Raw genomic sequence first — 12,984 nt, 5'->3', positions numbered from 1 at the left:
CAGGACTCCAATTCCTTCAGTGCGCCCATACAATATGATTGCGGTCACAGTTGAGGGAGTGGATGTTGATGTTTTAGTGGACACTGGGGCGGCGTTTTCTGTTATTCGTGCTGATTTGTGTGCCCGTCTTCGAAAAGTCACGACGCCTTATGATGGACCGACACTGGTTACAGCCCAGGGAACAATGATTCGCCCTGCCGCTCTCTGTACTGCCCGTGTACTATAATCGTCGAAATTCTTCATCATATAGAATTTGCTGTGCTGTCCGCGAGCTCCCATGAACTCATTTTAGGCTGCGACTTTCTTTCCTCTGCTTCTGCGGCTATTTGTTGCGCACAACGTGTCGTCCATCTTACTGACACGGACCACTTGCTCAACGACGAAACCTACAGGCCACTTCGACTCATCGCTGCTGTAGACATCGAGTTACCACCAAACAAACATCAATTAGTCACAGTTTTGTCCAACGACAACGACTCTGGTGACATTTTGGTCACTCCGTCACCGCGTTGCCTTAATAAAGGCATAGCTCTCGCATCAGGTGTGGCTCACTTCAACAATGGATCAACTGTCCTCTCTGCTACCGACACCACATAAGATAAAATTTTACTGCCACGGGGCACTACTCTCCACTACCACTGCCCACTACCAGAGACTCCACTCGGAGTTTCTGCAATCAATTTGTACAACACGCCCTCGGAGTCCACGTCCACGGTGTTTTCCTCTCTCGCCTCTATGAACCAGCTGCCTTCGGACAACCCCCCCGATTTTCCTTCTCGACAGTTGGCTGACCCATACTGTCGACGTATTATAGGCTACCTCACTGCCAGCTCCCGTCCACCTAATGCAAGGCTCCGTCGCCAACTTTCGCAATTTAAGCTGGACAACTCGGTGCTCTACCGCAAAATTTACCATCCTGATGGTTAGCGCTGGGTTCCCGTTCTACCCCGATCGCTTCGGTCCGAAGTCCTCAGAGCGCTTCATGACCGTCCGACTGCTGGTCACCTTGGTTACCATAAAACCTACGATCGCCTTCGAAGACGGTTTTATCGACCAGGCATTACCACTAGTGTAGCTCGCACGTCGGGTTCTGCACTACCTGCCAATGTAGAAAACTACCAACATCTGCTCCCGCCGGTACATTACAGCCTCTTCCGTGCCCAGCCACACCATTCGAAGTTGTAGGCGACGATCTTTATGGCCCCCTCCCAGTCAGTGCTGCTGGAAACCGGTGGATAGTAACAGCCGTTGAACATTTGACGTGCTACGCCGAGGCGGCATCCGTTACTACTCGTTCAGCTTCTGAAATTGCCGATTTCATCCTCCGAGCCATTAAACTGCGCCATGGTGCTCCACGTGTGTTGCTCAGTGACCGTGGAAGGGCCTTCCTTTCACAACTAGTGAACGAACTTCTTCACGCCTCCGGCACAACTCACAAGACTGCCTCTAGTTATCATCCCCAGACTAACAGCCTCACTGAGTGATTCCACCGTACTCTTGCTGACATGATCGCCGCCTATACTCAACCAGACCACAAAAACTGGGACGTCGTTCTACCATTCGTCACTTTCGCCTACAATACAGCAATTCAGCGGACAACCGGCTACTCGCCATTTTACCTAGTTTATGGACGCTCCCCTACTTATTTCCTGGACGTCTCTTTCTTTACCTGCCAAGCGAATTCATCTCCATCCTCTTCAGAGGAATACTTTTCACGACTCGCACAGTACCGCCAACGTGCTCGTATAAACACTGAAGCCCGACAGCAAGACGGAAAGCTAGTTTATGATGAATCGCATCGTGCTGTATCCTTCCAACCTGGAGACGAAGTGCTCCTTTTGACGCCTGTTCGCACTCCTGGTTTGTGTGACAAATCTCAGCCTCGATTATCGGGCCGTACACAGTTCTTGAAGAGACTTCACCAGTGAAATATCGCGTGACGTCACTTGTAGCCCCAGCAGATCGCCGTTATTGAACTACACAGGTAGCCCATGTCTCCCGTATGAAGCCCTTCATGCGACGTTCTTTGTCCCCTTGACCCTTCGCGGCCAGGCAGGCTGGCCACTTTCACGTGGGGGGAATTGGTGTGGGCATTTAGTATATTTAGTATACGCATCCTCTTCACCGGTACATTATCATCATTATCAGGTGTGGCTCATGCATCCTCAACGTTGTCGTGTAGCATCATCATCTTGGCTCATTCATCGTAGCTGTCAGCTGCCGTTTCCTCGGGCCTAAAAAGGTAATCCAAACCAAGACTTCATTATATATAAATATGTATATATATATATATATATATATATATATATATATATATATATGAGATCTAACAGACAATAATGCTAAATAAGGTATAGGGGAAGTTATTAGGCCAATTGTAATATAAATGGGTGAAAAAGTGGGTGAAAAGGTAACTTGCTGTGGGCAGGACCAAAACCTGCGACCTTCGAATAACGCGTTCGATGCTCTACCACTTGAGCTACCACGACAGCCATCCCCCAGACACTTTATTGGGTATCTATGTCAGTTTTAAACTTGGGAGTGTCATTCAGCGCCACTAGTAGCCATGGCGGCGAGTGTGGCACACTCCTTGTGAGCATGTTTGGCGTCACGTAGCACGTGAACTTATTACTAACAGGCAACTGACCAATAGTCCCTCGTATACAACCGAAAGGCACCAAGTCTGCCAGTACGAGACACTCGTTAATGAATAAGAGAAACAAGTGTGTACCTATTGGGTCGTTTTTCGTGTTTTACACAATATTAATGAAATCTAACAGACAATAAGGCCAAGGAAGGTATAGGGGAAGTTATTAGGCCAATTTTAGTCTAAATTAGAAGGAAGAAAAGTGGGTGAAAAGATAACTTGCCGTGGGCAGCATCCGAACCTGCGACCTTCGAATACCGCGTTCAATGCTCTACCACTTGAACTACCACGACAGCCATCCCCCCAGCCAGTTTATTGGGTATCTATGTCAATTTTAAACGTGGGAGTGTCATTCAGTGCCACTAGAAGCCTTGGCGGCGAGTGTGGCACACTCTTTATGAGCCTGTTTGGCGTCACGTAGCACGTAAACTTATTACTAATTGGCAGCTGACCAATAGTCCCTTGTATACAACCCTTAGTCCCTCGTATACGAGCCCTTAAGTTTACACTTGTTTCGCTCATTCATTAACGAGGTTCTCGTACTGGCAGGTTTGGTGCCTTCAGGTTTACAGACGGTAAAGAGGGCTGGGAAGTACCGCGATACAAGGGTATCACCACTGTATTTTGGAAGTGCTTGTAGGTATTTTTATTTGTGCATGAATATACATCGGAGAAATGTATTTCTAAATATGCCCAAAATAATCAGAGGCCTCAGGAAAGAACGAGCGTCATGCATTATGTCCTCTACAAGAGAGCTGCCAGCAGTTACATTGCCCCTTCCCTTCGTTTCGCAGTCCTGTCAGTTTATCCTCAGGATTCATTAAATTAAATTGCAATAAAATACGTTTACAATAAATTGAATATATCACAATGCTATGCAGGACAATGGTATTTCTTCAGTCTTCTTTTGTGAAAGATGACCTGAGACTTGCTTACAAAGCAGGATTCAGGGTTTCTTGTGCCAAGACCACCACAGGCATGCAGGTGGTCGATGACATATATGTAGGATGGTGATGGTTTCCTTTTAGGCACAAACTGATCCTTGCAATAAAGCGCACCATGCCAGATAGGCAAAATTGTGGTAGTCTTGTCGACCTCTGCCAATGACTGTCACTGCCTGTGAAGGCCAGTGCAGTGAGCCAATTCAACTCCTAAATATTTAAAATCGTGAAAAGGTATTTTGGACTGTCATGCTTCCCCACCACCGAAGCGCACTTCACGTGTTGATCTTCCCTGAGATTGAGGCTCCTAGTGTCAGTATTGTTGACAAACTTATTCAAGGACGACCGTTTTGGCTGAGCTGAAAAATGCTTGCTGTAGTTTCTGAACAGGCACTCTGACCAGTTGTTTGTGTTTCCACTTCTTCTAAGAGGGGAGGCAGGAGCGACCTGGGAAAGCTTATAACCACGCATACCAGAAGAACAAAATTTCAGGAAGCAAGTGTTTGAATTTTGCAGTTTCACCTATTATGCGCATCGGGTTCGCGTAATTATGGTTAGACGATTGAGCAGGGGAACCGTCATCTATCTGGTGCGTCACTAACAAGATCAGGTGAATAAGAAGCAGCAGATTAGAACCAACTCCAGCTTCTGAGCAGTCAGAATAGAACTGCGCGAAGGCTGAAGGGATCCGTTACCAAGATGATTCGAGAAGTGATAGTGCCGCGTCGCAGACCTATTCGACTATTAAGGCGGCAGTTCATTTCTGGAACACGAATTTGTGCTCGTCTACAGTGCTAGAGAGACTTTTCTCTTTTTCTGTTTTTTTTGTTGAGGTAGCACTGATCCTGCTTAGAAGACAGCATACTTGGCTAGCTCTTGTTGTTTAAGAGAGGCTAACAACGCCTGTCTCGTCAAGGCAGACGTTATGTGGAAACGACTGAAAACTTTTTGCCAATGAGTTGGTGTTACCTTCTGATTCCATTGATTTGCAGAAGAATTGACATTTCGGCAAGTTGGAATTTCTTATGCATCCTTAAAATGGGCGGAGCCGAAAATTATTAGTGTGACTACTTTTCAATACTTCCGTGATCTAGTGATTTCCTTGAAGTATGCTATTTCTAACATCGTTCATTTCGTTGTCACCTTGTATGTAAATATCAATATCAAAGGCTTGTTACTCTTGCTGGCAAATACCGTATCTTTTGTTACAACTGATTGGTGTAAAATATAATGATTAGCGATTTTATATTTCATCATGCCCCTTGCCTTTCCTTGACGACACTGAGAACTTTTTATTAGATGATTAGGTGAACAGCAAGTCTTCTTACGCCATAACTGCAATTCCAACATTATGCTGAACATATGTCTTTGTAGAATACGAGCATCTCCAAAATAAAATGAAGTTCTTGTGTTGGTATTGTTGTATCTGTATTTCGCAATGATTTTTCATCCTTTCGTTAAATTATATTCATTACAACCAGTTAAGTCAAAGGCAAATGTATCGCAACCGTATTTTATGCTTTCGACCCCTGTATTTCGAAATCCGTGTTCTGAATAACGTATTGATGGTATTGCTGCTTCACCCTAAAAAATTGCTTCCGAGCGTTCTTGCTCTCGCAAATGTCCTTCTTTATAAACTCGTACAATGAGACAAATGTCCGTTTTAAATTTTGTTTTCTCAATGTCTTAAAAAAACAACTCTACTTTAGGTGATGCATCACAATGCCTCAGTTTCAATCGCACGGTTCGAGAAGTTATGAGGAATAAGTGAACGAACAATTGTCTAGGTTTATATTTAAAGGTATGATATAAGAGAACGCGAGTGGAGAGAGGAATGTGAAAAATTGCCGCCCGCACGTCGGGGGTATAGGGGAACTCGAGAAAAAAAAAGTGGCAGATCTCACGCACAGTGGAAATCTTTGATATGCGAAGCACGTATGAGGTAGGTTGATATGTCACTTTAAAATCAGCACAAACTTACAAAACGGGGGTAAATTATGTCGTAAATGGTTCCCATGTCATGAATAATATGTTTTGACGTGTAATTTATTTTCGCCGCCTATTCACGTAATCCGAAAACAAATTTGGTATATGTGGAGCTAGCGAAACACCCGCAAGCGGGCTGTGAGCGTAGCATGTATTCAAGTTTTACATATCGCGCATTCCATGATTATCATGTTTGGATGGGTCATTTACTACTTTGCCTATTCACGTCACGTAGCACCAAACTTGTTATATGTGGAGCTAGCGAAACGGCCTCGAGTGCACCGTGAAAGTAGGATGTAGTCATGTCCTGCATGACATGCCTATCATGATTATCAAGTTTGGACCTTTCATTTACATCCATCGTCCATTCACGTGACATATTACGAATTTCGGTATATGTGGAACTAGTGAAACACTAGTGAAACGGCCGCGAGCACACTATGAGCGTAGCATGTAGTCATGTTTTACATGTGATGCATATATTGATTATCATGTCTGGACGTGTCATTTACCATCGTTGTCCATTCACGTTACGTGATATCAAGTGTGGTACATCTGGAGCTAGCGAAACTGCCACGAGCGCATCATGACCATGGCATGTAGTTATGTTGTTACGTTGCACGCATCTGATGATTGTCCTGTTCGAACCAGTTACATATCTTCGTCATCCATTTACGTCCCGTAATACCAAGTTTGGCTATGTGAAGCTAGCGAAATGGCGGCGAGCGCCACATGCATAGCTCAATGTACTCCGACTGAACGTTGACGCGCGCGCACAATGGCCGCTGCGACGCTACGCTAGAAAAACGTGAGCACTCCAAAGTCTGACGCCCGGCGCGACAGGCTTGACCAGCTTTCGTCAGGGCGGCCCAGTGGCAGCCGGTGCAGAATGGGACATGTTGCATTTTGCGCTAACGACGTTTCCAGACAGCACTGCTTCGGCCTCTCTTCGTAACGGAGGGACGCCGGGCACGCTCAAACACGCATGCGTCAAAACACAGCGTGGCACGCGCCTTCGAGTATATAGCTGGCAGATCGGTGCTTGGTGTGGAATCGCCGGTATGACGCGATGAAACGAACGCCAGCGCGCACGCGCATTGGGTCACATCTAAATGTATAGGCGCCTTGGGTGTGACATATAGTTATGGTCTTACATCTCATGCATCTCATGATTATCATGTTTTAAAAACTCACATTCCTTCGTCATTTATTCACGTGACGTAATACCAAATTTAGCATATGTGAAGCTAGCAAAATAACCGCGAGCGCATCATCAGTGTGGCCTGTAGTGATGTTATTGCATGACACGCTTCTCATGATTAATGTTTGGACGTGTCATTTACCTATGTCGTCCATTCGCGTCCCGTAATATGAAAATCGGTGTTTGTGAAGCTAGCTGAATGGCCACGACCGCATAATGAGCGTAGCATGTAGTCATGTTGTTACATTACACGCATCTAATGACTACCATGTTAGCACCAGTCACATACCTTCGTCATTCATTCACGTCCCGTAATATCAAACTTTGTATAAGTGAAGCTAGCGGAATGGCTGCGGGCGCATCATGTGCGTGGCGTGTAGTCATGCAGTTACATTACACGCATCTCATGATTATCTTATTTGCACCATTCACATACCTTCGTCATACATTCACATTCCTTATTACCAGATTTTGTATATGAGAAACTAGCAAAATGGCCGCAAGCGCATCAGGAGCGTGGAACGCAGTCCTGTTGTTACATGACACGCATGTTATGATTTTCATGTTAGGGTCTGTTGCTTGTGTTCGCCATGCAATCATATCATACCATACCAGTTTTGCAACATGTCATGTGAACGAAACTACCGTAAGAGGCGGAATACCATGAAATGTAAATCGTGATATTCATGACATACATCTTATTTTCATGTTATGACTAGTCACTTATGCGCGTTATGCAGTAAGTTTATGCCATACCAATTTTGGTATCAATACCATTATTTAACAAGCCAGGAAAGCTGAAAGTCGTAGGTGGTTAGATAGATAGACAGATAAATAGATAGATAGATAGATAGATAGATAGATAGATAGATAGATAGATAGATAGATAGATAGATAGATACATACATAGATAGATAGATAGATAGATAGATAGATAGATAGATAGATAGATAGATAGATAGATAGATAGATAGGCTCAAAGTCACCAAAGTTCGCTAAGAAATGCTTCGCATTTAATAAAAACAGAGTGGGGGCGGCATCACATGAATTTCGCGTAATGGCTCTCGTTTGAAGAATGCTTTAATGTTCTTTCATCTTTTATTTGTATTCATTGAATGAAGGAGAAGTTTTCCCGTCAGCGTCAAGCGAAGACCAAGTAAAGACCCCCTTGACTGGATTCTGAACGCTCGATTCAGTGCCTACATATACAGTGTGGCCAGTGAACGGTGTTGCAGCAGTCTTTTCTTACTAGCAGACGCTGCCTGCGTCGGTCTTGCAAGGCCAGAGAGGGGGAGGGGAGCGACCGTCTTGAAGGTGTCTTTCTGGGCCCACACGAGACGTGAGCATGCGCAAAGTAATGCTGCGCATATATAGCGTAATGATATGCTATGCGTATTCATTGCTTCCATCTCATGCTATGAGGTATCACACGCACAGACTTTTGGATACGCCTGGCGCAGGGCGAACTGCAATACTTCAGAAGATACGAGAATGTTAAAACTTATTCGCCTAAGAATACACGCACGACACCAGTAGAATAGTTTACTCGAGAGCTTAGGGAGCACCAAAGACAAATTCGAATGCTGGATTGTCCAGATGTAGCCGCCCATGCACCTCACTACAGATCATATTATCAACGGCTCAGGCTCTGTACGCCGCTGTCAGTTTACAGCGATTATTGCTTGCAATCGTTTTCGCTTCATGGGCATAGGTTCCGCCAAACAAAGAGGTTTGATTAGAACGCGCTGGTTATTCTTTTTCTATTTGAACGACATGTATATTATCAGAATGTGACAACATGCATATTTCAGGATAACGTGCTACTTAGTGTGATCCTTAGTTATTTAAAAATTACAATGTAAACGAAACAATCATTACCCAGGCTCCAAGCACACTCAGAAATCTCTTTTTTTCGCACCCATATGAAAGCAACAGGTTTATTAGAGAAAAATCTGAAGTGGGGAGAAGCAGTGACTCCGATTCTGACATCTTCTTTTGAAAAATATAAAGTATATATTTTTCCGCTCTGTATGCTGTGAAACATCTTCCATTATGTGCAAACACCGTTATCGCATGTACCTGTAACAAATTCAAATGATGTAGAATAAAGTTGAAAACACACCAATACTTTAGCGAATCGGGTGCATAATATATTAGCAATAGATTAAGCACTGTAAGAGAAATATTCGCCAGGCCTACTTTTGAACTCTACAGAAAGGTAAGACATGCCATTGTCGATGAGGTCATCCATGTAGTCGTTCCTTGGCAGTCTGTGCAATGAGCCATAACTTTTGTATATTCTAGTAAAATAGTTTGTACCTTTTTCTCAATTTCTTTCTCATCTTCATATAGTGCTCGGTCTACGATTCGTCACTTATTAGGAGTGCGTTTAAGTAGCATCCAGCAGCCGGAAAAATGACATGTTTTACTGACAGTGGGAGAAATGTGCTGTCGGGCTGTTCTCTTATAAAGGCGAAAGTTAAAGATGGCAGTCTTTCTTGGGAACCTTCAACGCAACAATTTTGCTCTGTCTGTCTGTCTGTCTGTCTGTCTGTCTGTCTGTCTGTCTGTCTGTCTGTTTGTCTGTCTGTCTGTCTGTCTGTCTGTACATTTGTCTGTTTGTCTTCCTTTAACTGTACTCTAAACGGCATCAAAATGGCCAAACGATACTCCAAATGACCGACCCCATCTGCAGTGCCCACCAATACTGCTGAAGGTCCAGCGTTCATACTTGTGGAATTGTCAATTAAAAAGCAATTATTGCGCATATCTGAGGCACCATAACAACACGTCAATAGTATGTATGTGTATTTTTTACTAGAAATTGCATACATAAGAAATTCTAAGGACTGTAGCGTGTATAACGCTGCGCTGACCCTCCAACGTTTGAACAAAAAGGCAAGTGTATTCACCGCTTTACTAAAACTACACTGTGGTGGCACCTAACCGTGCCTTGTGCTCTACACCTTATCACTTCAGAGACGGGTCCGCACGCCGCACGCTTCATTTTCCATGAGAACTGCCAGACAGCGCTCACGTCTCACGTATGATATGACTTGATGCGCTTCTTCGCCTCCGTTGCATGCTCGAGGCACTCTAACACAGCGCCTACTGAATACCATTCACTAATTTTTTTTGCGCAGAACATCTAATAAACGTTTTGGTCACTCTCTTCAGACGCAAGACTATCGTCTTTCGTCAACATTTGCAGTGTAACATGCAGATACAGGGCCAATTTTTTGTTTTAATATTAGGCCATATCAACTACGCTTGCTTACAGCTTACTTCTAATGAATAAACCAGAATCATCCTTCCTTTTCTTTGAAACATTATGCTACTGTTCTTTTCAACGATGTGCTTTTTGCCAATTTTAATTGTATAAAGTACTTGGGAAAGGGACATACAGCGGATGAAGTCGCGCATCACTGCATTTCAAATGTGCTGGTGATACTGCAAAACAGAGGTTCACCGATAATACTATCTAACGGGACAACTTTAATCGGCTGCTTTTGGTGTTGTGAAGCATTGAATAATCGTCTTTGAGGGGAGCGTTGGGGCGGCTGACTTTTTAAACATCCATGTTCAAAAAAGCCCGTCCTTCCTTTATATGTATCAGCGCACCAAATACTAGTGTCAAATTTTCTTCGGATGTGAATAGAAACAGCTTCAAAAGTTCATAGAAGCAGCTTTCCGGAAAGTTAATGAAGATTATCATCATCATCAGCCTAACTACGCCCACTTCAGGACATAGGCGTCTCCTATGATGCGCTAATCCACCTGGTTCTCTGTTTTGTACTGTCACGTTAAAAATGCTAACTTTATTATTTCAACGACTTACCTAAGTTTTTTGTCTCCCTTTTGTGTGTTCGTCTTCTCTGAGAATCCAGTGAGTTACTCTTAATAACCAGTGATTATCCTGCCCACGTGCTACGTGCCCAGCTCATGTATAATCTTTTTTCTTTATTTCAACCATGATATCCATTACCCCAACTAATTTTCTGACCATCTGTACTATGTTCATTTCTCCTTAGGTTACACCTATCATTTTTCTTTCCATCGCTAGCTGCATTGTCCTTAATTTAGGTTGGACCTTCTTTTGTAAGCCTCTAGGTTTATGCTCCGTAGGTAAGTACTGGAAAGGTGCAGCTGTTATATACCTACCGCTTCAGGGTTAGTGGCAGCTTTTCACGCATCATTTGAGAATGTTTGCCGAATGCGATTCACCCCATTCTTATTCATGAAGGTATTTTGCTCTCATGGTTTGGCTTCACGGTTACTACCTGTCCTAAGTAGATACCCTTCTCTATAACTTCAGACGTGCCCCCGCCTACCACAGTGTGCTGTTTTCTGCCGAGTCTGCTGCACAATACTTTTGTGCATAATAACTTTCAGGCTTACTCTTCTACTTTCCGTGTACATTTCAGTAATCACGAGGTGTAATTTGTCCCCTGAGATATATGAAGGCAATGTAATTGTTCAATTGCAGGTAACTAAAATACTGTTCAATATCTCTCGACTCTAACTATTCCCATTATTGGTCCCTGAAAACTTCCTGGAAACACGCGGTAAATAGCCATAGAGAGGTCATGTCTTCCTGCCTAACACCCTTCTTTATTGAGATTCTGTCGTTTTCATTGAAGATAACTACGGTAGCAGTTGATTCGCTGTATATTTCTTAAAGTATGTCTATGTAGGGTTTGTCGATTCTACGATTCCATAGTGCCTGCATCACAGATGATGTCTCTACTGAGTCAAACGCCTTTCCTTATTTTATGAAGGCTACCTATAGGGGTTTTTTGTAGTCCGCGCCTTTTACTATCGCGTCATTGATAGTATTATTATGGTCTGTTGTGGTGTAACTTGTACGAAATCCTGCTTGGTGATTTGCTTTGCTGAACTGTAATGTCTTAATTCTGTTAGATATTATTTTTGTAAATTGTTTGTAGAGAACGGACAGTAAGCTGATCGGTCTGTAATTTTTTAAGTTTTTGACATCTCCTATGACGTTGGCATTCTTCCAAGATCCTGATACCTTTCCCGTCAAGAGACACTTCGTATATAAGGTGGCCAGTTTTCCGAGCACAATTTCGCCGCCGTCTTTCAGCAGGTTCATCGTAAACTCACCCTCACCAGCGGCTTTCCTTCGTATTCTTTGTAGGGCTTTCTTTACTTCCCCTGTTCTTAAGGTAAGATGTTGGATTATCTGGGCTATTACTGGTTGTTACGATATCATCCTGGTTGTTTCGGCTTGTGTACAGCTCTCTGTAGAACTCCTCCGCCACCTCAACAATCCTATCAATATTCGTTATGAGCCTTATGGCATGGTCTTTCTTGTCCCTTACTGCATACATCAGATTTTTCTGTAAGCACAAGTTTGTCTTCGCAAATTTTAGGCTTCACCGCTTTTTACAGCCTGCTGAATTCTATCTATAATATATACTATGATGTCAGCTCCTTTATGCCTAGTTATTAACTTTGAAATCTCTACTAGCTCTATTTTATCGGTTGCATTTCAAGAGTTTATGGTCTGTCGTGTTTTATTGGTAGTGTTTGTCTTTTAGTATAATTTTACGCTTTCCTGTCTCGCAACCGTACCGCCCATTTTCAATGCACACACTTTAATGATCGTTCATTGTGTGAACCCCGAACTCAGTTACCTCGTTTAGAGCTGCGTATCTTTTACGGAACTCTGAATTTTTATAGTATCCCTCTCACCACTAGCTCATCATTTGGCTTTTCGCGTATCAGTTTAGGAGGGACTGAAAACAGCATATGTGGTTGCCTAGGTTGCCTAAGGTGAACGCTGTTTTATTGAAAGACTCTCGAGTGCAGTGATCGTCTATATACATGTGTTAAACTAGTTTTACTGATTGGTGTCTTAGCAAGAACAAATCATATTTTAGTCAACATATCGTACCATGCGATCCTGCGAGTACACAATTGAGTGACCCCTAGGAAACTCTTCAACATCTTGAGACAGCGCAAATTGTTCGTTTGATTTCATCAAACTTTCATTACAAAAAACAGACCCATATTTTTCCAGCATCACGTAGACGACATGCAATGGTTTGCCTCTGCTGCAAGCTAAATCAAGCTAACGTGCTTCTCGATTAAGAACCAGCTACTTCCCACGAGTGTTCTGTTAAGGAATTGCATCGAACACTTGTTGCCCTTTAGTTTTACATGTGTGCTGCTGTGAGAATTTGCGT

The 12,984-nt window shown here is 43.3% G+C and overlaps 1 protein-coding gene across 1 annotated transcript in view; it reads right to left on the bottom strand.

The window, feature by feature from the left end:
* Positions 1 to 8,695: 8,695 nt before the first annotated feature.
* LOC142765971 (uncharacterized) overlaps positions 8,696 to 12,984 on the bottom strand; it is a 214,937-nt gene continuing 210,648 nt past the window's right edge. Inside the window, exon 15 of the mRNA XM_075867779.1 lies at positions 8,696 to 8,854. Within this exon, the coding sequence (XP_075723894.1) occupies positions 8,826 to 8,854 (29 nt within the window). The 3' untranslated portion in view covers positions 8,696 to 8,825. The remainder of the gene's footprint in view (positions 8,855 to 12,984) is intronic.

This window comes from Rhipicephalus microplus, chromosome 6, assembly GCF_043290135.1.
Source record: "Rhipicephalus microplus isolate Deutch F79 chromosome 6, USDA_Rmic, whole genome shotgun sequence".
Classification (NCBI taxonomy): domain Eukaryota; kingdom Metazoa; phylum Arthropoda; class Arachnida; order Ixodida; family Ixodidae; genus Rhipicephalus; species Rhipicephalus microplus.
The sequence above is the reverse complement of the archived record's forward strand: the minus strand, read 5'-3'. Positions and strand labels throughout refer to the sequence as shown.